General features: G+C 43.5%; 1 protein-coding gene across 2 annotated transcripts in view; it reads right to left on the minus strand.

Moving 5' to 3' along the window:
• Positions 1-379: 379 nt before the first annotated feature.
• col4a6 (collagen, type IV, alpha 6) overlaps positions 380-25945 on the minus strand; it is a 114331-nt gene continuing 88765 nt past the window's right edge. Inside the window, exons 14-48 of one of the 2 annotated variants that reach the window (XM_080486090.1) lie at positions 25413-25466; positions 25248-25310; positions 25120-25164; positions 24970-25023; positions 24183-24252; positions 23360-23470; positions 23122-23271; positions 22816-22869; positions 21708-21779; positions 20902-21059; positions 20624-20806; positions 20359-20542; positions 16260-16331; positions 15204-15311; positions 14425-14643; positions 14174-14332; positions 10120-10290; positions 9206-9349; positions 8952-9074; positions 8582-8763; positions 8432-8495; positions 8239-8313; positions 7737-7844; positions 7524-7631; positions 7373-7444; positions 6773-6892; positions 6574-6690; positions 6079-6240; positions 5889-5987; positions 5659-5811; positions 5451-5567; positions 4505-4696; positions 3677-3848; positions 3451-3565; positions 380-2965 (exon numbers count right to left, since the gene is read on the minus strand). In XM_080486090.1, coding sequence (XP_080342216.1) covers positions 2705-2965; positions 3451-3565; positions 3677-3848; positions 4505-4696; positions 5451-5567; positions 5659-5811; positions 5889-5987; positions 6079-6240; positions 6574-6690; positions 6773-6892; positions 7373-7444; positions 7524-7631; positions 7737-7844; positions 8239-8313; positions 8432-8495; positions 8582-8763; positions 8952-9074; positions 9206-9349; positions 10120-10290; positions 14174-14332; positions 14425-14643; positions 15204-15311; positions 16260-16331; positions 20359-20542; positions 20624-20806; positions 20902-21059; positions 21708-21779; positions 22816-22869; positions 23122-23271; positions 23360-23470; positions 24183-24252; positions 24970-25023; positions 25120-25164; positions 25248-25310; positions 25413-25466 — 4311 coding nt within the window. In that variant the 3' untranslated portion in view covers positions 380-2704. Of the gene's footprint in view, positions 2966-3450; positions 3566-3676; positions 3849-4504; positions 4697-5450; positions 5568-5658; positions 5812-5888; positions 5988-6078; positions 6241-6573; positions 6691-6772; positions 6893-7372; positions 7445-7523; positions 7632-7736; positions 7845-8238; positions 8314-8431; positions 8496-8581; positions 8764-8951; positions 9075-9205; positions 9350-10119; positions 10291-14173; positions 14333-14424; positions 14644-15203; positions 15312-16259; positions 16332-20358; positions 20543-20623; positions 20807-20901; positions 21060-21707; positions 21780-22815; positions 22870-23121; positions 23272-23359; positions 23471-24182; positions 24253-24969; positions 25024-25119; positions 25165-25238; positions 25311-25412; positions 25467-25945 lie in introns of both variants that reach the window. The other variant, XM_080486089.1, reaches the window with a different exon arrangement.

Here is a 25945-nt window from a genome sequence, read left to right on the forward strand (position 1 = left end):
ATGTGTGGATTTGCTCTGGCTACTCTGTGTTGCTTCTTTACTCAGTCCAGAAACAAACCATTATGGCTCCAGCGCCCTGTGACCCAACCTGTACAAGAGGTGGATTAAAATGTGTACAACTACAGTAAAACACAAATCACAACTTTCAAACACTGCAAACAGATTTTATATTCGAATCAATATCAGTTCCTCACAAAAATAAAAGATTTCTCAGTAAACTTTATTTCAAAGTGTGTGAGCTTAGGAAATACACATCGTGGTAACAGACATGTTGTGATAATTTGTTTGGTTGTTGGGAGTTTATCCTCTTTGAGGAAAACTGCAGTTGTTTTCAATGAAGGCACGTACAGTATGCTGCTGTATAAAAGCAGGAAAGTCAGGGAAAGATACCGTTACGTCTGTTAAATCATCAGCGTTGAGTATATTTTCAATATAAAAACATCCTAAAGGCATTTTTTTTTTTTTTTCCCCCAATAAAATTTATTGTACATGTCATTATCTTCCCATTCCCTCCAAACTCAGTAAATAAAACCACGGGGTAGTATCATGATTTCAGTAAAATATTAACAATCTAGATTACAAAACAACAAAGACAGACAATACAACGAACAGAAGAAGTTACATGTAACATAAAGGCCAGCAGAAAGACGTGCTCGACACAACGGTCATAGTGGTTACAAGTCATGCAGTAGCTTTCACTGTCCAAGGATGAATTTTCTACCATTTTTTACTCAGTACCAAACCCAACTTAATGTAAAAAAATGACCAATTCCGACCTATTCTTTGCACAATTTAGCGAATCAGAATTCATGAACACATGTATGGCTGAGATAATGTACATTTCTCCTATGTTGTCATCCAAGGACAGTTGAAAAAGGTCAGAAAAAGTGAAAACTCCAACAAAAAAAACAAAAACCAGCAGGAGCCAACAGCATTATAGACTTTTGCTCTAACGTATTTTACTGAGAAATACAGTAAGCTCTATGTACAGCAACAATTAACAATCACAGAGGGAGTGTTGTTTTATTTTCTGCAAATTTGGTTTTAAATGAAGGGTTTACGAAGGGCGATTTACAAAAAAAAAAAAAAAAATACAAGTTTGGTCACAATTCATGAAAATCTGTGAGCGTGTTGGAGAAATAGGCCCCTTTATTAAAGATGTTTTTGTTCTAACCCATATGAGTTCACATCAGTGCAATATCAGCCATTAACTGTCATTTACAGCTGTTATGGCGATTCTGTGAGATTGTTTTTCAAGGTGAGAAGTGCTGTATTCAGCTGTAACTTCATGAAGAATTGATATCCTAACGGTTGCCTTTCAAGTGAACTGTGCGGGATTTGTAGCACCAAAGAGTCACATTGTGAAATGTGAAGAGGACACAGAAAACATAAAAACACTGCACTTGTTTTTTTTTTTTTGCATGATTACAAGTGATACACTTTGTGCTTTGCCATGAGCATGCGCAATTCCTTTATCAGAGTGAAGTACTGTGACGTGCTAGAAATTGTGAAGTTGGGGGGTTGATATAAAAATCTAACACGTGAAAATGTTTTGGAAAAACACAAAATACTGACAAACACTGAGCCGAACTGGAAGCTGAATTCTAGAAAATGTTCACTTTTATAAATAGTGTCTAAAAATCTGCTGATGTCGAGTCAGTAAATCCGGAACGGTGGAAAGAAATATAATCTAAAATAATGCAAGGAAACTAGCCTGGGCTGGTTCACTCGTGTAATTCCACTCTCTACCACAAGGTGGTGTCGCGAGTCATTTTAAAGTCAGTTGTCTGTTTCCAGAACTAACGATATCAGAGACGTTACAAGCTAACCGCTCCCAACCGGCGGACACAAAAGTTGCAGAGACAAGGTCTTATGTACTGTAGCTTTAAAGGATTTAGCATTAACTAACACTTGAATTAATAATGTTCCTGTTTCCTTGAGGTAAATGCGTAAAAATGCACCTTGTTATTGTAACTATACATGCAAGAAAATCACAAGTGTGTTTAACAACGGTGCAGCCGTGGTGACAACCTTTTAAATAAGCTGCAGCAGAAAACCAAAGTAATCGGCGGCCATTTCATTCGAACATGAGAAATAAAAGCAGAATCGGTGTCGTTGACGTTTACTTCAGTTAAACCAGTTCAGAATATAACACCACTGTTAAGACCTTAAAAACAATTCAACAAACAAACGTACGACTCCTGAACTGATTTATCCGAAACACGCGTTGGAGCCCTGGCGCTTCAGCCCGGCGCCGAGGCTTTCCGACAGAGCCGGCGCTCTCCGAGGTAGCCGAGAGCGCTTCTCCGAAAACCGTGACGAGAAAAAAAAAAAAAAAAAAAAGTCAGACACAAACAATAACATAAACAATAGCACCATTGTCAGTGATAACCTAAAGAAGAGCAATCACACTGGAGCCCTTCTCTTTCCACTCCCCCCCTGTAGCTTCTGTTTTCTTTCTTTATTAAACCATTCATTTAAAAATGAAAAAAAAAACAGACAATGGCGCTCGACTTTATTCTGAAACCATCAGCGAAGCAGGAGAGGAGCTTCTCAGTCAGTCACGTGTTCTTTTTGTTCTTTCCATCGTCATCATTATCATCATCGCCTCTCTCTCTCGTTTTATTCCCAAAAAGTGTGAGTTAGTGATTCACCTCCCGATGCCGCCCTTCGCTCTCTCTCTCGCCCTTTCTACCTCCAACTACTACAAGAGCTTGCTGCAGACTTGGCAGCGGCTGACTCTGGAGCGCTCCTGGCCCCCCTTCAGGGTCTCCTGCACCGGCGGGTAGACGAACTCCCGGTTGGGATCCACGGTGGTCAGCCAGAAGCTGTACTTGTTGGCAAAGTAGTGGCACGTGCCCTTGCCTCCGTTGCACTCGATGAACGGCGTCGCACGGAAGTCCTCCAGGCAGGAGCCGGGGGAGACCAGGGACTGACCGCCGCCCTCCGCACCGGCTGCTGTGTGCTGCAGTGGAGAGGAAGAGAAAACTCAGAGGAGCTTCTTTTTTTTAACAACTCCGTGGGAGGATTCAGTGAGTCATCTTTAAAAAAAAAATAGGACAATATTCTTAAGTGAAAATGGAAAACTTGTCTGTTTACACGAAAACGCTGCTGGCAGACACTGAAGGCGCAACTTTTGGAAAATGGAGTTTGAAGACGGAACTTTTCAAAAACTCTCCGTTTCCGTCTCCGTGGAAACGAGGGGGAAAACTCCTTTTTTTTTTAAACGCCGCTACTGGGCATGTGCACCACGGCCATAGTGAGACGTCTTCTGCACATGCTCAGTAGAAAAACCCACCATTTCTCATTTTTTTAAGGTAATAGAACATTTCATGGGTTGATTCCTGATTTTTTTTGGGTTCTTACTAAATTAAGATTTAAAAAGAAAAAAAAATATTATAGCTTGACGCACAATGTCGTGCTTGCGTGACACTTTGTTTTACGACTTACCATGAGGAAGGAGTATCCTATCCAGAGACTCCTCCAGCCGGGGGGGCAGGTGGGGATGGTCAGGTCCTGACTGTGGACGGCCACCGCCTGAGACGGAGCCTCGCACACCGAGCACCTGAAACACACGAAGCGAAAAGCTCAAGTCACACACGGCGCACGGGAAGCTTGGCGAACCTGAGACTGTCCGGCGACTGAAGGCAGGACGGATCCCTCTTGTGTCCAGTACCTGCTGATGTACGGTCGGATCTGCTCCTCGGCCACGGGCATCATGGGAATGGGCGCGGTGGTGGAGAGCCAGTAGGACTTGTCGTTGCGGCTGGCGTAGTAGCAGATCTCGTTGGGGGAGCAGTAGAGGAAGGGGATGGTGCTGAACCTGGGGAGGCAGGAGCCTGGCTGACCTGAAGGAGCAAAAGAAGGAGCGCAATCAAAACCACGTTCGAGTTGTTGGAGAGCATAAACAAACAAACAAGCTGGGGCGGATGTACAAGTATACACAATTAACCCTATACACGCCACTGAAATATATGAAATAATGTACATATATATTAACATATACACACACAAGAATTAGGATTAAGATGTAAAAAGGCATATAAACATATGGGAATATTTATATATCAGGAGTTATAATTTTTTGCTGGCATCTCAAACCACAATCTTTCAGATTGAACTCACTATGTAAAACTAAAAGACACAGAAGGACCTGTTCAATAAAAGGTGGAGCATGGCCACTAACGTCATTTCATTGCTTTCCCAACATCTCCGGACCACTTTATCTATTTTCATTCTCGAAAAATTTAAATTTCGCCTACTTTATAGTTCCTTAAAATAATTCTCCTATTTTGTGGCTGTAATGTGTGTCTCTTTAACGGTGGGAGAACTTTATGGAAAATGAAGTAAAAAACAAAACCATAACTATCCCTAAAAGTTCATTTCATTCAAAAAAGCATTCAGCTAAACCGACGAAACGATGTCAAAGTAAACGTGGGTACAGAACACTGAGAAAACCCGCTGTCAAAAGCAGCGAGGCCGGCGTCACGCCGGCGTTTCATACCGAGGTCCTGGTTGTGAGCTTTCTCCTGCCCCTCCACGTACAGCAGGCTGTAGCCCTCCCACAGCTGGGCCATGCCCTGAGGACACATGGGAACCTGCGAGTTCTGACTGTGCTTCACCAGGGTGTAGCCGATGCTGGAGCTGCGGCCCACGCTGCCGGGGACGCCGGGGCGGCCGACTGTACCGGGGAGACCTGAAGAAGAGGAAATTATATAACACAGTTAATTATCTGTAATAATAAAAACAATCTGGTAACATAGTGATACGCTCTGCCTCCATTGTTAGAATTGTCTTCTGGTTGTTCCAAAATATTCTATTTACGTCATTTTCAGTGACTGTATTTTGATAAAACAACAAAAAATTAACATAAATGAAAAATGGATACTATACGAATACACTGTAGAAAAATGAAGGTACAAAAATAAAGAGGAATAATGTTGAAATACTGACGATACTGATTTATCTATCTATCTATCTATATATCAATCTATCTTATATCTAAATCATTGCATTACAATATTAATCTCAAAATAAACCCGTACCGAAACTAGTTGGTGACTTTTTAAAGCATCAACAACATTAAAATCCCTAAAGTTTAGTTGTACTGAACATCTAAATGTATCACTCAGGCTGAAATATAGTATTTGGTTATATATGATGGAAATATAATAGTGAAAGCACATCTTTCTTGTGTTTTCATTTCCGAAAAGTTTTGAAAAGTTGATGGCGGTTTCATCAACAGAAACGCTGAAAACGTATGTAGTTTTCATGTTGGGCCACAAGTGGGTGTTGTTGTTCGATGTTTGTAATGAAACCACAGACAAACACAAAACACTATAAACATTAACACAACAGGAATACACATTTCTATGGACAGACGACCAAAATGGATTGTTAGCGCGTTTTGTTTTTCCAAATTAGACGTAAAACATCAAACCACTCCTCACCTTGGTCTCCAGCAGGCCCTGGGAAACCCGGAGGTCCAGGATCACCAAGGGGCCCGGGAGTACCGCCAGACCCCGTCCTGCCCAGTTTGCCGACAGCTCCGGGACGGCCCTTTGGACCTGCAGCCGGAGTGAGTGAACACATGCAGACCTTTAGTTTGAAACATCAAGACTTCCAGGAGACCCTGAGGATTTCAGATCGATGTCTCACCTGGGCGTCCAGGACCAGCGGGAATGCCGGAATCTCCCGGGGTGCCAGAGAGTCCCGTTTCACCGGGGTAACCCAGGTCTCCGAAGATCCGTGGGATATCTCTTGGTGGCCCCGGCAAAGTCACACCAGGGAACCCCTTAGGCCCCGGGGACCCTGCAGAGGGGCAGAGGGAGACGTGTGAGGACTGCCCACCTGATGTTCTACTTGTTCGCACGCCGGAGATCTTTTACCTGTCAACCCCTTTGGTCCTTTTCCTCCGAAGTAACCGGGGTCCCCAGGGAATCCCTTCTGACCAGAACCCCCGCTGAAACCAGTCTCACCCCGCAGTCCTGAAGAACGAATCAAATGAATGGGTTTTGCTTCTTGTTTTCCACATAAACAAACAAACAAAAGAAACCCACAGAACTTTTCTTCACTGACCTTTGAAACCAGGGCTGCCTGGAAGTCCGGGACCACCAGAGAATCCTGGTTCTCCTTTCCTACCAGGGGAGCCTGGGAAACCTGGAAGCCCAGAGTCTCCTCTGTCTCCCTGGGCTGTGCCTGGACCGGGCGGCCCTGGAGGACCTGGAGGACCTTGGAAGCCTGGCAGAGGGACGGGAGGACATTTTCATCACATATATTTTGCGCCACAACAAAGAAAAACCTTCAATTTAAAGCTCATGATGGGCGCTATTTGGCCCTTGCACTAAAATGCATTTGACACGCTTTTTTTTAAAGGACACGTGTGTCTTAATGTGCACGTCGAGCACAAATGAGCTTGAAGTCGGTTATTTTATTACTGTTATTCATTTATTTATTATTTGAGAGGAAAACTTTGTTGTTAATTTTCTTTTCTTTTTTTCTTATTGTTTTCGTATTCGAAATAAACATTTCAATCAATCAAGTCGGTTAAAAGCAGGACTGAGCTTCCTTTACCGTATTCGCCGTCCAGTCCAGGGAGACCAGGGCTTCCCAGAGGTCCCGGAGAGCTAGATCCATAGGTATCACCCGGAGGTCCAGGCCGACCCGGGACCCCGTTGCGTCCAGAACCGCCTGATGCACAGAGAAGACGATGCAGTAACTGAAATGATGTTCAAAGTCAAGTGCTTTCCTCCCTGCTTGAAGTTGGTCTCACCTGACTCTCCTCTCTCCCCCTTTGGTCCCGGGAAGCCCGGTACTCCGGGGTAGGAGTCGCCTCTCTCTCCTTTTGCACCGGGAAAACCAGGAGCACCCGGTCGGCCTCCACCACTTCCACCTGGACAGAAGTACAAGGTTAAACAATCCAACCCCTAGTGGACATTTCAGGAATAGCAGTTATGTTTGTTGTGCTCTTTGTGGCTTAAACGATATAAAGTTTGAGTGTGAGGATGCTACATACTGTATATATGTGTGAATACATTTCTATGCAAATAAATTGTATGTATGTCTAATTTGATAAAGTCAATTCTTTAGTTCTGACGTGGATAAATTAATTGAATATTAAATAAGTGTAAATTAAAGAAAATCCTATATTATTCATAGATTTAATAGGTATTACTAGTATATTGTTCTGCTGTAATTATTCACTGTTCGTGTGGTGAACTATCTTTGGTTATACGGTGTGCACTGGGAACTTAATATTGATTTTGAGCATGTCTGAAATAAAATAAAAATGTTTTGACTAATACTGAACCGAAAGCCTTTTTTCCAAATTCCTAAAAAAAAACACCACTTTGGACCAAACGGACGTCGTCACCTGGAGTTCCAGGAAGGCCTTTCGGTCCGGCAAGGCCGTTGAGTCCATCCAAACCAGGAGGTCCAGGCAAACCTGAGAAGATGCACTATTGTTAGCCTGTTCGACTGATGGTTCCAAAACAATCCGAAGTGGAGGAGAAGCATGTCTTCACCTTTGGCTCCAGGACCTCCAGGACCACCAGGGAAACCAGGAGTCCCATCTGTTCCACTTCTACCTGGGAATCCATTCTGCCCCTTTGGCCCAGGGAAACCAGGAGCTCCTGCATTTATGATAAGAATGAAAAACAAATAGGATAAGCGTTATGATCTAAGAAATACAGCAATGGGTCATAGCCCTTAAGATTTCCTCTGGATTTGTTTCTCACCGTTTATTCCAGGACGCCCTCCTTCACCAGGACCTCCCTTAGGACCGGGGAAACCTGGACTTCCTGAAAAGCCGTTGTCACCGGGGGCCCCGTCAAACCCACGACCACCTGAAGACAAACAGCCAGGTAAATACCGCAAGAGGAACGAAATGTTTAGAAAAACCTTTGACTGTTCAGCCAATGAAGTCTAGAAAAATAAGGACTGCGTATTAAAGAAATAGTATTCTGACGTTAAATACACCAAAGATAAAGATGAAATGCATTTAGCCCTTTGATACCAAGAAAAGAAGAAGAAGAAAAAAAAAAAAATCACAGAAAAACATGAAGTATATGTTGAAATGATCCAGAATAGTTTAATATGAAGGCTTTATGCGTTTGCTCGTCACTTCGTGAACGATTGTAATGTGGATGGTCGAGGTCAGGAGGAGGAGCTGCCATTTTTTATTAAAGTCTTGGGGTTGTCTCTCAAAAACAACAAGAAGTAAATTTTACTGAGTCGTACCTGGGATGCCCGGGACTCCTGGTAGGCCTTTAGCTCCCGGTCCTCCCGGATAACCGAAGCTATCTCCGGGTATACCTGAGCAACAGAACGGCTGTGTTGGCTTGAAAACGTTGTGTACAGCGACGGATTTCATGGATAAACGTCGTTTTGACAACGGTCTTGCTGAATTCATCGAGCTGATAGCCGCACTCACCTCGACCACCAGGTCTTCCAGCCTCTCCGGGGTTTCCAGGGAAACCAGGCGGACCCTCGTCACCCTGAAAATGCCAGAAAGTGGACATTTGGTTTTTCTCCTCAAACTTACGATGTGTGTATATGTGTGTGTGTGCGTGTGTTTTTTTACTCTTTCTCCAGATGAGCCGGGAAATCCCATGATTCCGGCTTCTCCCTTCGGTCCAGGGAAGCCTGGAAGCCCCGGCTGACCGGGATACCCGGAGTCTCCAGGCTGCCCTTTACTCAGCTCTGCAAAACCGGGAAGTCCAGGCAGACCCTGACGACCGGGTCGACCCGGCAGACCTTTGTCACCTGTAAAATAATATCAAGACGATCGCTGGGTTACGATGGGAGATAGGAGACGTTACCGCAGAATAAACAAACAACAGTGGGACCACTTCCTTAATAAGAGAACACATTGTTATGTCTATTGTTTATTCTAAATAAAATGTTTTATTTCTAGATCACCAGAAAAAAACAGAAACTTGAATGTACGTCACCTCTGGGCCCGGGGAAGCCGGGTAGACCGCTCGCGCCGGGGGTTCCGGGTTCCCCATTGTCCAGACGTTCAGATGGACCAGGAATAGCAGGCAATCCGGGAGGTCCGGGGTATCCTCTCTCACCTGTGTGAGGTGAAAACACATGGTTCGATGGGTGAAATACACATTTCGCCTGACATGTTTGTAATCATTGACAATCCCGACTGGCAGCAGCAGTTGAGGTTCTGAACTGAAATCCTCTTCGTCGCTCTCACCTTTCTGTCCTGGGAATCCAGGTCCTCCAAAGTATCCATCTCTTCCCGGCCCCCCAGGGAGTCCCTTCCCTCCAGGGAATCCTGGAGAACCCGGCCGACCAGGAAGTCCAGGGAAGCCCACCACTCCGGGGAAACCTCTTTCACCTGAGCCAACAGATTCAGAGGCAGATGGTCAGTGGCTGTGATCGACAGCGGTCCAGAAATTCAAACGCTAAACAAACAAATCAGAAACTTGGAACACACAAAGGCAAACCACAACGCAAATACAAAAGCCACAACCTGAATATAAAAACTACAACATAGAGACATAAACTACGCAAAGGCTACAACACAACGACAAAAGTTACAAGTCAAATACAGAAGGTAAAACACCAATACAAAACCTACAACACAAATATAAAAAGTACAACTTAAATATAAAAGTGACACACAGAGATAGAAGCTACAACTCAAATCCAAAAGTTACAACCCATATACAGAGAAAATGCAAACTCTACAACACAAATACAAACGTTACAGCACAAATACAGAGAAAACAACACAAAGACAAAAGACACAACTGACATGCAAAAGTTACAACGCAACTGAAAAGCTTCCACATAAATTACAGAAACTACAATACAAACATAAAGGCTACAACAAATATACAAAAGTTGTAACACCAGAGTAATAAATCCACAATACAATACATTACAAAAGCCACATTAGGAAGACAAATGATAAATAAATAACAGCTTGATCTGTTGCCGCGAGCTGATCAGTGTTTCCTGGAGTCTTCCGTTTCCTGTGAAGGTCACTCACCTACTTTTCTACTTTTTGCCTTCATATTGCAGCTTCATGTCTGTTTCTCCTCCTTTGGGCCACGTGGTAATGAGAAAACTAAAAGGTCAACACCAAACCCAGCTGCAGCCTACCTTTGATTCCTGGTATTCCTGGTATTCCGTCTCTAGTTCCTGGTCCTGGAGGTCCAGGGGGTCCTCTGGACCCTGGTGTTCCAGGGGTGCCAGGCAGTCCTGGGGTTCCTTTCATCCCAGCGGGTCCTGGGAATCCCGGGTCTCCCCTGTCTCCTTTACGACCGGGGAAACCTGCCAAGAGTCAGGTGATGGATGGAGCGACGGCGAAGAGAAAGAGGGAGGGATTTAGTCGGACACTGAACCTTAAGTACAAATCTTAACAGAAATATCGATAAAAGTTGTTGGGTACTGATCTGAGGATATCGACCTCCATCAACCAAAATCAAAACAAACATTTTAATAATAATAATAATAAAAAATAAATAAATAATTAAACTTACCTTGCTTTTCATTTCAAATAAACTTACCTCAAACAGAATAATTAGCTTTAGTCATTATTATTCTGAATAATAAACACACACACACACGCGCACGCACACGCACACACACACACACACACACACACACACACACACACACACACACACACACACACACACACACACACACACACTGGCCAACAGCAGACAATGTAATCACATTTGTTCCTTTACATTGTTTCGTTGCCATAATTAGGCTGCAATTGCACTCAGGCTGAACAGATTCGGGCTTAATGCAGCTCAAACTGTTCACATACAAAACAGGGGGAGGATTTCAGATACAAATCGTTTTAGTTTTTTTTTTTTTTTTAAAGTGCAATTCCAGGCTGAATTAGCTGATAGCACGCTAGCAGCTACTGTTTACATTCTTAAAAAAAACAAAAACAACTCATTTTCAACACATCTTCGCGCGGCAAAGTCAGAAATCGCCCGAGCAGCGCACGGATGTGGTGAAAAGGAAAAAGTGTTTTTTAAGAGTGTAGGAAAAATAAAATTAAAACAAAGCCTCTAGTCTTAAGCGGTTACGCCGATAATGCTGGCTGCCACGCAAACCTGTTAAAATTAATTCAGGAAAAACACGTCTGGCACTGGTTAGGATGAAACACGATGGTTAGTTCTGCTGCAAGGAAAACAAAAATCAAGACAGACACATGAGGCGTCTTCATCTCTCACAAAGAAAATGTCCATCTCTGGTCACAACTGTTTTTTAGTTTTTGGTCACATATGAAAACAGTTTTGGAGCAGCTGTCGAAATGATATATTTTGGTAATTTAACAATAAAAACAGTATCAGGGATGCATTCATGGCCCCATTAGCACGTTTAAACGTTTCAAGTGAAAATTCATCGGGTTTTTTTGCCTTTTCAATTCAGAAAAGTTTTGCGTTTAGATGGCAACGTTTTGAAAACACTGTGGTTCACGTTAGGCCACGAGTTCCTCATTTTTGTAATGAAACCACACACACACGTGCGCAGAGGACGCTATACGCTATAAACGTTAACAATGGAAGTATGCTTAACATTAAATAAGAGGGTAGAGGTTAAAACCAATATCTGAAGTGTTAATCTTTTTTGGCTCTCAGAGTTCCTGTTCAGAGAAAACGGGTCCAGATGTTGAATGTTGCCGTCCCCTGGGCGAGTGAAAATGGGACATTTTTTTTCTATGAAATGTAGTTTTCGTCGTTGTGGCCGAGAGGTTTGATTAAGCCCCTGATGCGAATCAGGTGTGCTGCCAGAGGAGCCGCCAGACACACGGCGTGACGGGCGGGAGACACAGACTGACAAGCCTGTGTACAGACAGTGCTGGGTGAGATTTAAGTTTGTTTGTTTAATTTAATAAAAAGAATCGTGGAGAACTGGAAACCTCTGTGGGTGAACCTGGCGGTGACATGCTGCACTGCTACACTGGCTCCCCGTCAAGCCGTGGCCCGGCGGAGGAGACAGCGGAGGAAGCGTGCACTCAGCCGCTGCTGGATTACACCCGGCTGCAGCGGGAGCGCGCCGAGCAGAACCAGGAGCTGATGGCAGCGCTCCTGCAGCCCGGTGTCCCGGTGGGGGAATGCACCGGAGGACAGGTCCGGCCCCGCGCTGGCCGAGCCGGCATCGCCGTTCCGTGCCCCGGAAGGGGAGGAGCAAGTCACGGAAGGCCTGAATGGCGGCGACGAGCCGACAGACCTTCTCCGAGGGAAGAACAGCCGGACAGGTCCGGTCCCGGCTCCACGGACAAAGGTGGGGCCTCAACTGGACAGCGCGGCGGCGGTCCCCACGAACAACAGCAGTGGTGGCGGCGGTGGCAGCGGCGGCCGAGTCCCGGAGGGCGGGTTCCAGCCGGTGGGCGGAGGCGACGGCTGAGTCCTGGAGGGCGGGGTCCAACGGTGGGCAGGGGCGGAGACGAAGGCCTGGACGAGGTGTGCAGCGGCAAAGGCGCAGACCAGGCAGGCGGTGGCCCAGACCAGGCGGGCGGCGAAGATGGCAGCCCAGACCAGGTGGGCGGCGGCCCAGATGAGGCGGGCGGCGGCGAAGACGCAGAACAGACGAGCGGCGGCAAAGACGCTAAACAGGCGAGCGGCGGCGAAGACGCAGAACAGGCGAGCGAAAGCGGCGGCGGCCCAGACCAGGGGGGCGGCAGCGAAGGCGGCGGCCCAGACCAGGACGGCGGCAGCGAAGGCGGCGGCCCCTGGGGACAGAGACGGTGGCCCAGATCACGTGGGCGGAGACGGCCTTGATCAAGACGACGACGGTAGTGGTGGCGACAGCAGCACCAGTGGAGGCGTGGAGAAGAAGAGCAAGCCCACGGTCCACGGCTTTGCCCCATTCCCTTCTCCACGGGGCCCAAAGGTGGCGAGGCCGCCCCTGTGGCCGGCCTCCTCAGAAGGGCTGAAAACAATGTCCCATTTTCACTCGCCCAGGGATTTTAATCTCAGTAAAAACAACTATGAAACGCTGTTTTTGTTGATTTTGCTGAGATTAAGAGAAATGACGTGTTGAATATTGATCTTATCTGTTTCCCACCTCGTTAAGTCAACGTTGATAATCATCGTGAAAAATCATAAATATGATCAGTGTCTTCACATAGACGAGATTATATTAGATATTTGATAGATTATATAACTAAAACCAAACTGAGCAAATGTGTTATTTCAGAGGTAGCACTTCGTATGACTCGGTACCAATGAAGGGGCTCCCAGTTTCAAAAAGTTTGGTGACCCCCCGATCTGGAGGGAACGTTGTTGTTATCGTCCATCGACTCGCACGTGTGCGGAAGAAATGATTGCTGCGGCCGTGGCGCACATGGGCAGTGGCAGCGTTACAGAAAAGTTGCGCATTTTCAAAAAGTTCCACTTCGGGAGGTGGGGTTTCAAAAAGTCGTCGCGGAAACTGACCATCCGAGAATGCAAGGGAAGTTTTCCACTTGAGAACGTTGTGGTGTAAACAAGGCCTCAGCGTTGTGACTCACTCGAAGGGAATTCTTCTGCGGTTCTAAATTTTTTTGCTGCATCGTTTAACCTGAGCTGTTTTTCAAAAAGTAGCGTTTTCCTACTGTCCTACCATTTTTCGGCACAGAGCACCCGGTCGGTTAAATTACGGAGATGGACATTTGTTTTGCAGTGCAGATGAGAAACTCGGCGCAGGCAGTTAAGAGTCGGAGCGATTGTCTAACTCATGGACAGCGAGAGGACGGAGGGATGGAAGCAAAGGATGGAGGATGGATGAGGGAGAGAGAGAGAGAGAGAGAGGGAGAGAGAGAGAGAGAGAGTGTCTCACCTTGGCAGCCTAGAGCGAGTGACCCCCACACCAAGAAGGAAAGGATGGAGGGATGAGAGCATGGATGGAGATAACGGAGGAGGAAGGTGGTGTGAAGGGAAGGAGGAGCAGAAAACAGAAGAAGAAGAAGAAGACACACGTTTGGGTGATGCAGAGTTTGGATATACATACAAGAACAAAAAAACGTGGCGTCAGATTGGTGAACGGAAAATCGTGGAGGGAAAAAAAACGGTGAATGAAGGAGAGACGGGATGAACTGATGGAAGTGGAGGGACGAGTGAGCAAACAACATTTTTACGAGACGTCGGATAAATATTCCAAAATAAGACATGATGGGTAAAGACAGGATCCGTTATCCTGACTCCTCCCTCACCTGGAGGTCCACTCAGCCCCTTGGGGCCGGGGAGTCCAGGCCGACCGGGAATACCATCAGTCACCCGACCGGGAAGTCCGGGAAGGCCGGGAATGCCGGGCAGACCGTCAACTCCGCGCTCTCCCTTCAGCCCGGAGAAACCCGGACGGCCGTCTTGACCTGGCGGAGAAATGGAGACGTTACATCTTTTTTTTTTTTTTCTTCTTTCCTTCCCACGGCGGATTGTAGAGCGTCTCCGTCTCAGAACCCACCAGGTGACCCGGGTCCTCCGGGAGTCCCCGGCTGGCCCTTGTCTCCTGGGATTCCAGGTAAGCCGTTCTGTCCCGGGGATCCCGGCGTGGCTCCCAGAACCTCTCCAGGCTGGCCCTTGGCTCCGGGACGACCGGGAACGCCGTCCTTCCCTTGGGCGCCGTCGAAACCGCCCCCGGGACCGCCGGGGAAGCCGGGCTCTCCTCTGGGTCCGGGGAAACCTGGAAGAGCGGCGGTGGAAAGACCATGTTCAGACTCCGACGCTCCCAAAAGTTAGGAAATCCTCCAGATTTAAAAAGGACTCACCACTACTTATTCACATTTGAGTCGCTTTTAATCCAAGCACTTTATTACTGATACTGAAATAATATTTACATTTTTTTCACCCCTGCTTTTATTTTATTTAGTACGTATTATCTACGTATTTTATTTACTACAGTTTATCTTTAAAGAAATTAAGAAGAAGGAACTAACCCACTAAACCAAAGTCTTCAAATGCTTTTTGAAAGAGTCCATTAAAGTTCTACAATACAACCAGACTGAGGGAGACTAGTAAAAGAGGAACTAGTGACTTTTGATTTTGAGTAACTCTTAAAATAACTAAACTACTATAAAGGTCAGAGGAATTTCTTTTTTTTTTGAACTCCTGTTGTTCGGCCTCCATGAGAGCTAAACTTTCCCTGGCTGCAGAACAAACGCAGACATTTTGAAAATCTGCATTTCCATGTGTGAGATCACGAGTGTGAAAAGTCTTCCTCATGACGGCCTGATGAAGGTTCACCTTGAGGTCCAGGCTGGCCTCCAAAGCCGGGGTCTCCCCTCTCTCCTTTGGCTCCATTGAACCCTGAAGATCCGGGTCCTCCGGGGAATCCAGGCTGACCTTTGGGGCCTGAATGAAACCAGCAGTCCGAGTATTAGTCACATTCAATGACTTCACACACCCTGGAACATTTATTTCCTTTTATTAAGCCAACGAATGTCACTGGTTTTTATTGTTTCATGTTAATTCCACACTATTGGAAAAAAAACAGATTTTATCTTTATCTCGACAATTTTATGCTGAATTATTCAGGTTTTAATTTTACATTTAAAATGTCCGTTCTATACCCATTTTAGTTTTACTTTATTATCAAAATTTTATTTTATCAGCATTTCCTTATTTAGATATGATTTTATTTATTCTACTACAAACATTTTGATTCCATTCCACAATTTCAACCTATTGTAAATTTAAAAAAAATAAAAATAAAAATAAAATTAAATTAAATAAAATTTGAGTTTTAATCTCAACATTGAGAAACAATAAACTTTGATTTCAAATTCAACATTTTAACAATACATATATATATATATATATTTCTTTTTTTTATTTAAACTTAAAACGAGACAAAATTGTGTCTTCAATATAATAATCCTTCATTTGAACTTAAATAAATTTAATAAGTTTACAAGTAATTATGAGTTCATGCGTCATACTGACATTTTATTTTAATCCATTCTAGGCATTTCATCTTTATAATCTAATATTTTGACTTAATTCTTTTCCATATAAATTACATTTTGCATTATATTCTTACACATTAAAATGAGTTTAAATGTTATTCAACTCAAGCAACATTCTAATTTTCTACTCAAGTAAACCAAAAGACTAAGCATTCTCAAATAATGACTAATCCTCGATGAATCAAAACAGTTTGTAAAGACAACAACAAACAGAAACAAAATGATCCTGAAACCAACACACATGTTGAACCTTTCATAGAGAATTCTCGAGTCAGACTTTCAAAGAAGGAAAACCATCAAAAACATTGAAAAGTGTAAATGATAAAACGTGTACCTGGTCTTCCGGGTCGACCGGGCACACCGGGATATCCGAGCTCGCCAGGTATGGAACAAGGAAGCACTTGGCCTGGCGGCGGCAGTCACACAGAGGTTAGCATTTCCCACTTTATTACACATGTACGGCGCAAATACAAACACTGCTTCGACTATACAAACAAACAGAACACCGTATTTCTCTGAGCAAATAACTGTTGAAAATAGTAGAAAAAACATCTCCACGTTAACAGCATTCATTCATTCTGATAGAAATCTATCTTAACAGCAGGAGCGATTACCAGGACTGGTGCATATTCATTATTTAAATGAAATATCCTTTCATGTCAACAACCACACGGTGGACTCTGCCAACGCTTTGGCGGTCTTGATTGTCTGTCGCGTCCATTCACGCCACTTCCTGCTTTGAATTATTTGTGTTAATTCGACTTGAATCATGAGAATTCTTGTTCGTGTCAAATATTGTTAGTAGAAAATTTGGTCAATTTGATGTTTGAATATTAAAAGAGGACGGGCAGGCTAACACCTTACAGTTATAGCTGGGTTTTCATTGTTGCCCCCCGCCCCCCTCGCCGCAACCCACCCACCCAACGTCTGCCCCGCCCTTCACTGGTTAAAAGCACTTCAGCAGAGGCAGGATTTGAAAACATGCGCCAGGCTTCAGCAGCTTTGACTGGAGGAAGAGGAGGGTTTCCAACGAGCCGCCGTCAATCATCCACTGACCGGGCCTGAATGGAGCCCCTGAAACGCAGCGGGGGGGGGGGGGGGGCTTCCATCGAGGCCGCCATGAACAAATGATTGACAGGGAGCCGGTTGTTGTTGCCAGGACGACTACATTATCCCATGAATACTTGCTTCGAAGGACTTAACATCTGAGAACAGCTGTAGAGACTTACTGTATTTTTTTAAAACTTTATTTTTTTATGTTGTTCACAATGCAAACATGGCAACCCGAGTATTAAAATCCTCATATCTATAAAAGTTGTTTTTTTCTCAACACATTAAAATATATGTGTGATGGCATGAATAAGTAAGCTAAATCATTATTATTATTATTATTATTATTATTATTTCTAAGCTTAATTTTATATCAACAAAAATGTTTCCTATAATAATTAAGTGAACTATGAGATGATACTGAAATGTAATAAAAATGAAACACTATTATGTGATATTTCTTTACAATAAATTCAGGAAAATATTATTGGAAGCTTCAAAATTGACCAAAATCAAAAATATATTTACATAATTCTTGATAAAATCGATTTTCACAGATGGTTTCCAACATCCTCTTTGTATATGCTATACACTACTGAGTGCTACTGTCCAACAACAATAACTCTTATTATTAGTGATAAACGTTACTCTAATGTAGGAATGACTTGATGCAGGTGACAACATGTCAGCATATATCTTCTGATATTAACTTACTTTGTTTGTTTTGCACAAATATGGTTATTTGCCAAATAAAAGGTTACGAGTGATGATTAATGATCTATTGTTATGAAACTATATTTAGGAATACTGAACACAAATTATAGATAAATATTTTCAGTTGATGAGTAATACATATGAAATACTTCACGTTTTACTGAATTATGGGGAACAAAATTAACTTTATGATCGCATTATATATTTTCAAGTGCATAAGTAGGTATATCATTATTGAATATAAATATATAATATAACATCTCTCTGTTGAGTTGTAAACTATTTCTATTACATTTGTTGCTTAATCTCATTTTTAATGATTGAGTCAATTTACTATATCCCATCTCTTCTTAAACTGCATTAAAATACCATTTAATCTGCAAATTATCTTACCTCATTTAAACTTTTTCTTTTGATAGGTTAAAACAAATGGTGTTTCGAAACATTACAGCATGTGAGCCGCTGCTTTTACAAACCACTTGCATTGCGAACACATTATTTCCTCACTGATGTGCTGAATATCTTCAGTAATGTTAATGTCATCAGACATAATGCAGTTGTCTGATTGTGTAAAATATGAAGATTATCTCTTGATTGTCAAAAACAATATTTTGATGATTCCAATTTTTTTTAAAGAGGCATGTCAACGGACTCCATGTGAGCGAATCTGCTGTCTGGTTGAGTTTGTTGCTCAGTTTTTATTCCATTGAGGGATATTTCATGAATCCACCAGTTTCTGGGCTCCCCTCTGAACTAAGGCTACAAGAACCCTGACCCGGGCTCGGCACGCTGGCTGGTGGATGAAAAAGTCTGTTACCCACCCGGTCCCTCTCCGGCGTCATTAACCCCTCCACAGCTGTTTTCACCTGGACGGATACACGTGCACAGGGAAGGTCGGAGAGAGAGAGAGAGAGACGGAGGGATGGATGGAGGGATGGACAGAGAGAGAAACAGGAAGAGATGGCAGCACACAAAGCCAGTCAGGGTCATTTGCATGCGCCGGTAAAGCATTAATCGTTGTTTTTTTTTTTTTTCTTTTCCATCAAACAGACAAACAGCAAATCACTTCCATTCATGGCTCATTCAAGTTAAGGCAGAAGCTCATTAAAATGCTTCATTGTAAAAGTGCTTCCACACCAGGTTATTACCATCAGAAAGAGCGGAGAGAGACGGGAGGAGAGGAGACTGCGCCTCTCTCTCTCTCTCTCTCTCTCTCTCTCTCTCTCTCTCCGTCTCCCTTGAGGGACAATAACCTTCGTATTATAAAAGCCAAATCATCCAATCCTGCGGAATGCGAGCGCACATTCACACTGGAGGTAAGCGGAGAGCTGCTGCTTCAGTCTTTGTGTCGTTTAGTCTCAGAGAGGAAAACGCTGTCTTTTCCAGATGAGTCCAGGAACGTTCTGGTTTGTTCCCTGCGTCTAAAGATATTTAATCTGAATATTCATTACAGCACAATTTGACATTAAGTGGGCAAATAATTGCATAATAACAAATAATAAATGCTACAATATCATTAAGAAGTTCACTTTTATGAAACTATCCTCTTACAACACACGAAAAACCTGAAATCTGAATAAAATATCTGGAATTTCAGCTTCAATTAATAATTTAGAAATGTGCATTACAACTCGCGGTAGACTTTTATTTTGATTATTTGTCCATTTAATCAGCTCATATTATAATCAAGTAACATGCCCAAATGTAAAAATGATCTTTCGATTTTTACATCTGTGAAATTATCCAGAAGATAAGTTACACACCAGTGTACTCCTGGTGGTCAAATCAGTACATTGCAGTTAATGCCATGATTTCTTATCAATAACCCTCCTTTTTGTTCCTTTTTTTGGTGAGTTTTAATAGTTTAAATGCAGAAAAGCAGTAAAAATATAGAAAAGGAGCTTTATAAAGGGAATATGTTGACAAACACTAATGTGGATATTAAAGTAGCTAAATTAAAAAGCTACTAAAAGCCCTGTGGGACATTTGGATTAAGATTAGGATTTAATTGAAAACCTTACACAGTCCAGCCATGTTTTACACTTTACAATGATCATACACGTGAACACTGCCACCATTACGGTCATCTGAAGTTGTTTTTCCTCACTCAGCAAGAATAAAAAAAGTCCAAATTACTCAACTCTTTTAAATTGGCAATAAGCCAATGAAAAGTCGTCATTTCGACGGACCAATGAGACCGCCTTCCTCTGAGACTAAAGAAGCACAGTGGTTGTTACACAATCAGCGATTACATCGTCATCATTTGCGCCTCAATCAGTCCACTAACAAAGCAGTTTATGGATTATATAGATTATTGGCTGCAGAAGAAGCACATTAATGGAGACCATTAATCGTGTAGTTGAGAGTGCGCCGCCGCAGCCGAGGCATGAAGAGCAGGGGGAATAAAAAAAGAATATATATATATATGTAAAAGCTGCGTCGTCTCGATCGGGTTGGATGAACCGGGAAGTGTTTGTCCCTCGGAAAACGTCTTGTAATGGTTTATAATGAGGTGGTTATGACAACTAGGTGATGGGATGAGAAGGTCAGGACGTCACCCTGTGGGAGTGAATATGGTACAAAACCAACCGACGTCGTCTTTCTCACACATTCTCGACACACACAGCACTCTTTGTTTCCCTCTGCTGCCCTTCCGTATCGTCACTTACCTCTCTGTCCAGGAAATCCCGGTTGCCCCGGTAGTCCCGGTATGCCGGGGTCTCCGGGCTCGCCGCGAAAACCAGGCGTTCCCACGTAACCAGGCCCGGGCTCGCCAGCGGCGCCGGGACGCCCCTTAGACCCCGGGTAGCCTGGGAATCCCTTCTCTCCGTACGTGCCAACGCCAGCGTCGCCCTGGAGAAGAGAGAACATGGTGGAAAGGTTCAAACAAACCTGCTTCAGACTGAGTTTCATTTAAATATCGTGAGCACTTACCGGGGGTCCGGGGGCTCCGGGGAAACCTGGAAGTCCATCCCTGCCAGGTTTTCCCGTTTCACCTGTAGGTCCTCTGGGTCCAGGACCTCCAAGCTCTCCTTTCACTCCCAAACCCAGGTTGGGATAATACGAAGTGCCTTTCTCTCCCTTGCGGCCGAAGACGCCTATCTCTCCAACACGACCCTACAGGAACACAACATGCGTCCTCGTGAAACTTCGCAAAAAAGAACATTTTACAGTTTTTTAATTCTTGGGAAATCTCTCAGAATTGTGCTCACAGGAGGGCCCGGAGCATTGCTCAGACCGGGTGAGCCAGGGTCACCGGGCTCGCCCTTTCGTCCCTGATAGCCAGGGCTGCCGTTGGTGCCGGGGGGTCCTTGTAACCCGGGCAACCCCGAGGAGCCCCCTCCGAGACAGGCGCAGTCTCCAGTGTCACCTGCAGGGGGGGGGGGGTTGATGAGGTTTATCCATTTAAAAAAGTGATTATCAATACAAGACTGTCGTAACGTGGGATGTTTTCTTCTTTGGGAGGCCGAGTTGAGATTCCAATATGAGTGTTTCAAATTGTGACAGATTTGGGACAAACACACGATAAAGTATTGTGTGACTTTCAGCAGTAACGGACTAATTACTATTATAAAAATAGAGGCTGCTCCAATTGATGAAGAATCTGTAATCGCATTACTCACTGTGATCGACGAAAGCAGCTGTAGAGTCTTGCTTAATAAGTCTGAGACTGTGGTTACCATTAAACTAAACTCCTGTATACCACAGGAGGAGCGCCTCAGAATTCTTACATTAAGACCTGAAAGCGTATTGAAAGACGTCCAAGTGTAATATTGGCGTTATCCTGTATCCTCAGTACATGAGATAAATACATTTGTGTACCATCTGCATAACAGTGTAAGTTCATGGAGTGTTTGCTGATAATATTCCCCGCAGGAAGCTTGTATAATGTGAAAATCATGGGTCCCAACACAGAACCCTGTGGAACTCCATGGTTAACTTAAGATTGCTGTACATTTAATGCCAATTATGTGCTCCATTTGTGTGTGTGTGTGTGTGTGTGTGTGTGAGTGTGTACCTCTAAATCCTTTGAAGCCTGTGTTACCCCGGGGCCCGAGGGGTCCAGGGTTCCCAGGAGGTCCGGGTGCTCCTGGTGAGGTGCCTTTACAAAAAAAAAAGAAAAAGAACCACACGCACACATGCAAACACACACACACACAAGCACAAGCACGCACAAACACACACACACAAACAGGCAGCGTTAGCTCTATTAACGGTAAATCTTATATACCCAAAATATCTGACAACAATGTATGTTATTCTTAGATTTTACCCTGTTTGAAACTGAATTGCACCGACTGACCAGGTAATACGTGGAACAGTTCATGTCTCATATTATCTCATTTAGCTTCTGACAGCATGTAGAGTCTAAATGTCAACAGGATTCAAAGAGGAACTGTGTAAACCAGCACGGTGCAAGAGCAGCTTGGCGTAACAGGGTGAAATCAGGGTTAGTGGCTCTGCTTGTTCAGATTTGACAGAAGATTGGAGCCGCTGCCGCTGCAAGACGAGAGGCATTAAATCGTTTATATCATATGAAAATATAAAACAGCACTTTATTTAGCATGAACAAATTCAGTGATTTTACATCCACCGTAGTGGTCTAAGAGCTACTCGCCACAAGCAGCATGCAGAGCAGTTTGGCACCTACCCAGATAAAAGAAAACGCACAAAACACATCCAATCCAAACAGTCAAATGTTGTTGTTTTTTTTTTTGTTTTTTTTGTGTGTGTGTGTGTGTGTTTTAATGCGTTTGTGTGAAGCTGTAAAAATGCTGCTGCCAAGCATGAGAGGCTCTGTAAAATCAGTGAATAGTGTTGACAGCAGGCGACACCTTGTGGCCAAGAGGTGAGAGAAAAGCAGCTTGGAGTAGAGAGCTCCTCCCATCCAAGTCTGAAGCAGCCTCCGCTTGGTACTTACCAATGCTCCCCTGCGCAGAGGACAGCGCGGAAATAAAATTAAATAATAAAAAAAAAGACAAAAAAGGCAAAAAAAAGCATGGTGGCAGGTAGATACTGCCTGCTGAAAGGGGTAGTTGTTGTTTTGTGAAAGTCGCTTGGGCAGGATGAAATATTGCCATGGCGACCATAGCAATATGGCTGCCTCGGATACCTGTCAGACTGACCTTTGGGCCTGATAGACCACTCAGGATAGATGACGCAGGGCTCAACGGACAGGCCTTGGAGGACAGCAAAGTCAGTCAACCAGAACGTTTTAAAGTCTACTGTTATCTCATACGACCTGGAGGATGGGCTAACTTTTTTATTCCACTATTCCTCTCTGAGAGACGGATGACTCCCGTCTGGGAGGTACTGATAGTAATCTCTATAATTAATACAAATAAAAATAAATGTGCAGAAGACAAATTAACAGCTCCACCTGTGAGGGAGAAGATCGGAGATATTTACTCATGAACTTTGTATATACTTACTAGTAAGACCTGGAGGTCCTGGAGGGCCAGCGGGTCCAGGAGGTCCAGAGGAGCCCGGGAGTCCTTCGGTGCCATATCCTGGAATGCCTTGACTACCCCTCTCTCCTTTTGGGCCTGGGGTCCCCGGAAAACCTGGGAGTCCCGGTCGCCCTGTTTGTGTGGATTTCAGACGGAAATTCAGATTTTACAGTCGGATTACAGTCAAATATATGAAATCATGTGGGTTTGGATACACTACCTGTACCGCTTCCCCCTACTCCCGGCGGTCCTGGAGGTCCCTGAAACCCTGGAGGCCCCTGGTCACCGCGGGGTCCTGGGTAGCCACTAGACCCCGGGTCGCCTGGTTGTCCTGCAGAAGAGATGGTGAGGAGGCTGCAGTCACTCATTCTGAGAATCTGAGAGCATCTGCCATTATTATCATTATATGTTACATTTACATCTGATATGAGAATTTTCAATTCAACACATTTTTCACCATTTCGAGCCTAAAAAGTCTAGAAATTGAACTAATTTCTCTCTGGATATCTGTAAATGATTGGCCACATGCCATACAGTATTCCCATTCCCCTAGTATTTCCCGTGCAAGACGGAAAAAGATACCAGCAGTAACAATCTCAATATCGCAATTAAGAAGAATACGGTTAATACAGTGATGTATTATTGCCATCAAGGTACTGTACATTCACTAACTTAGTAAAATAAAACAAGAAAAGGGGAAGAATTGATCAAATAGTATACCGATCCTGAATATTTCTTTTTGTTTGCATGATCCTCCCACTGTAGTGGACCAGAGAACCACAGCATTAACAGTAGATCTTCTATATGATCTGGGTACCGGATTAAATACGATCCAAACTATATTTCATTCTTAAACTCTGTGCTTCCCGACGCGTGTGCTGTACTGGCAAGTTGAATGTCTGTTATTTAAACTACATCATCAGGATGTTTTCCTCTTATTGTGTCATTAGAACTCTTTAAGTAGTTATACTTTTTACTTGATAACACTAATCTAGTGTGTGTGTGTGTGTGTGTGTGTGTGTGTGTGTGTGTGTGTGTGTTACCTTGAACAGTTGTGCCGAGATCGCCAACATAAGTTGGAGATCCTGGAAGTCCAGGCTCTCCCTGGTCCCCCTAAGACAAAACAAAAACAAAAAAAAACTGTTTCAGGACTAAATATTATACCTCTGAATGATAAACCTCAGTTACTTATTTGTTAGAAACATTTAAACATCTTTGCAATCAAAATTACGAGTATTAAAAAATGAAACTGAAACAAATACATGTTTTTTTTTTTAAATAAGGATAAAACATTTTCTTGGTGATAGTTATTTGTCAATAATGGTAAATTAGCTTATCATAAAACCATAAATAGATAAAAAAAGGATGCCTTAGCTTTGTCTAAATGTGACAAAATGCAACTTATACATACATATTCACCACTTTTTAACACATTGCCGCATGTTTATTTAATGCAAATATAAATTAAAATCTACAATTGACCTCAGACACTTTTGATCAATGAGTTTTACTAAAAAATGAAAATAAGATTTTCTTTTTTTGCAAAATATTGAACCAACAAAGTGTGATCTAAAGAAAAACTATTCTTTTTCCAGTAATTCTCACTTATTCTCAGCCTATTTTCGGCATAAATGATCATTCTGAGCAGAGTCTGATTATTGGGCTTATTTCAAAGTGCTAAAAATTAAAAAAGTTTCATTTTACTCAGCATTTTCTGACTATCACTCGTAGGCACTTCGTGCATGATGCACACAGTATACTGCATAAAGTGGAAACAATAAGAAAACTTCTGATTGTGTGCAACCTGTGACTTGCACACCGAGTATTTACCTTGGGTCCGATGTACCCCGGCTGGCCGGGGAAACCTGGGTTCCCTCTGTATCCCTGTGTTGGAGATCGACTCGGTTTAAATTCAACGCACATGTGCATATATAACATGCGCATCGTCGTATTTGAATGAGTTTACGATGTGACGCCCACCTGCTGTCCCGGTGTACCCGGGGGTCCGTTGAAACCCGGCGGACCCTGTTCGATACGATCAGACACGACGTCAATCGCAGAAGAAGACAAACAGGCCAAATGAGAGAGGAATCGGTTACCTCACTCACCCTTGCTCCGGGGTATCCAGGAATGCCCTTTTCTCCATATTCGCCTCGAAAGCCGAAAGGTCCCTGCAACAGCGTTTGTATATTTATTTAAAATATTTTAAAAAGTTAGAATGTGTAATGTAGTGAACAAAATTCTAAAGTAAATAAAACAATACGCAGGCTTACAGGTCGACCAGGACTTCCGGGATACCCTCGGGCTCCCTTGTAACCAGATTCACCCTGCGAGACAAATATAGAAGAAGGTGAACTTCATATTGCAGGAATACAAAACAACTTATACGATTTACTAGTTTTACAGTATTCGTTATGTATTTCTCGTATTTGACTTACCTTTGAAAAAAAAATCATACGGTATGGTTCCATGCTTTGGTCATTTTGAGAGTTACAATCTGGCTTCAGGTTGAAAGAAAATTCTAACGTGGATTCATTTCTGAAGCCAACAGACGCACGAGTCGTAGTGAGAGATGTGACTGAAGATCCATGTAGCAACAAGACGAGAGCAGGGGTGTCAAACATGAGGCCCGTGGGCCAAAACCGGCCTGCAGGCGTCTCAAACTACCAAGCAAACGGTAGAAATCTCAAAGAAAACATTGATGCTTTGGTTTTTGGACATTTCACTGTATTTTATACCAGAGGGTTTAATCAAAATTGGCTTTATGTTGAAATTGCAGTGATTTTCTGAAGTAATATTTTGCTTT

The sequence above is a fragment of the Lipophrys pholis genome, assembly GCF_963383615.2.
Source record: "Lipophrys pholis genome assembly, chromosome: 18".
Lineage (NCBI taxonomy): Eukaryota > Metazoa > Chordata > Actinopteri > Blenniiformes > Blenniidae > Lipophrys > Lipophrys pholis.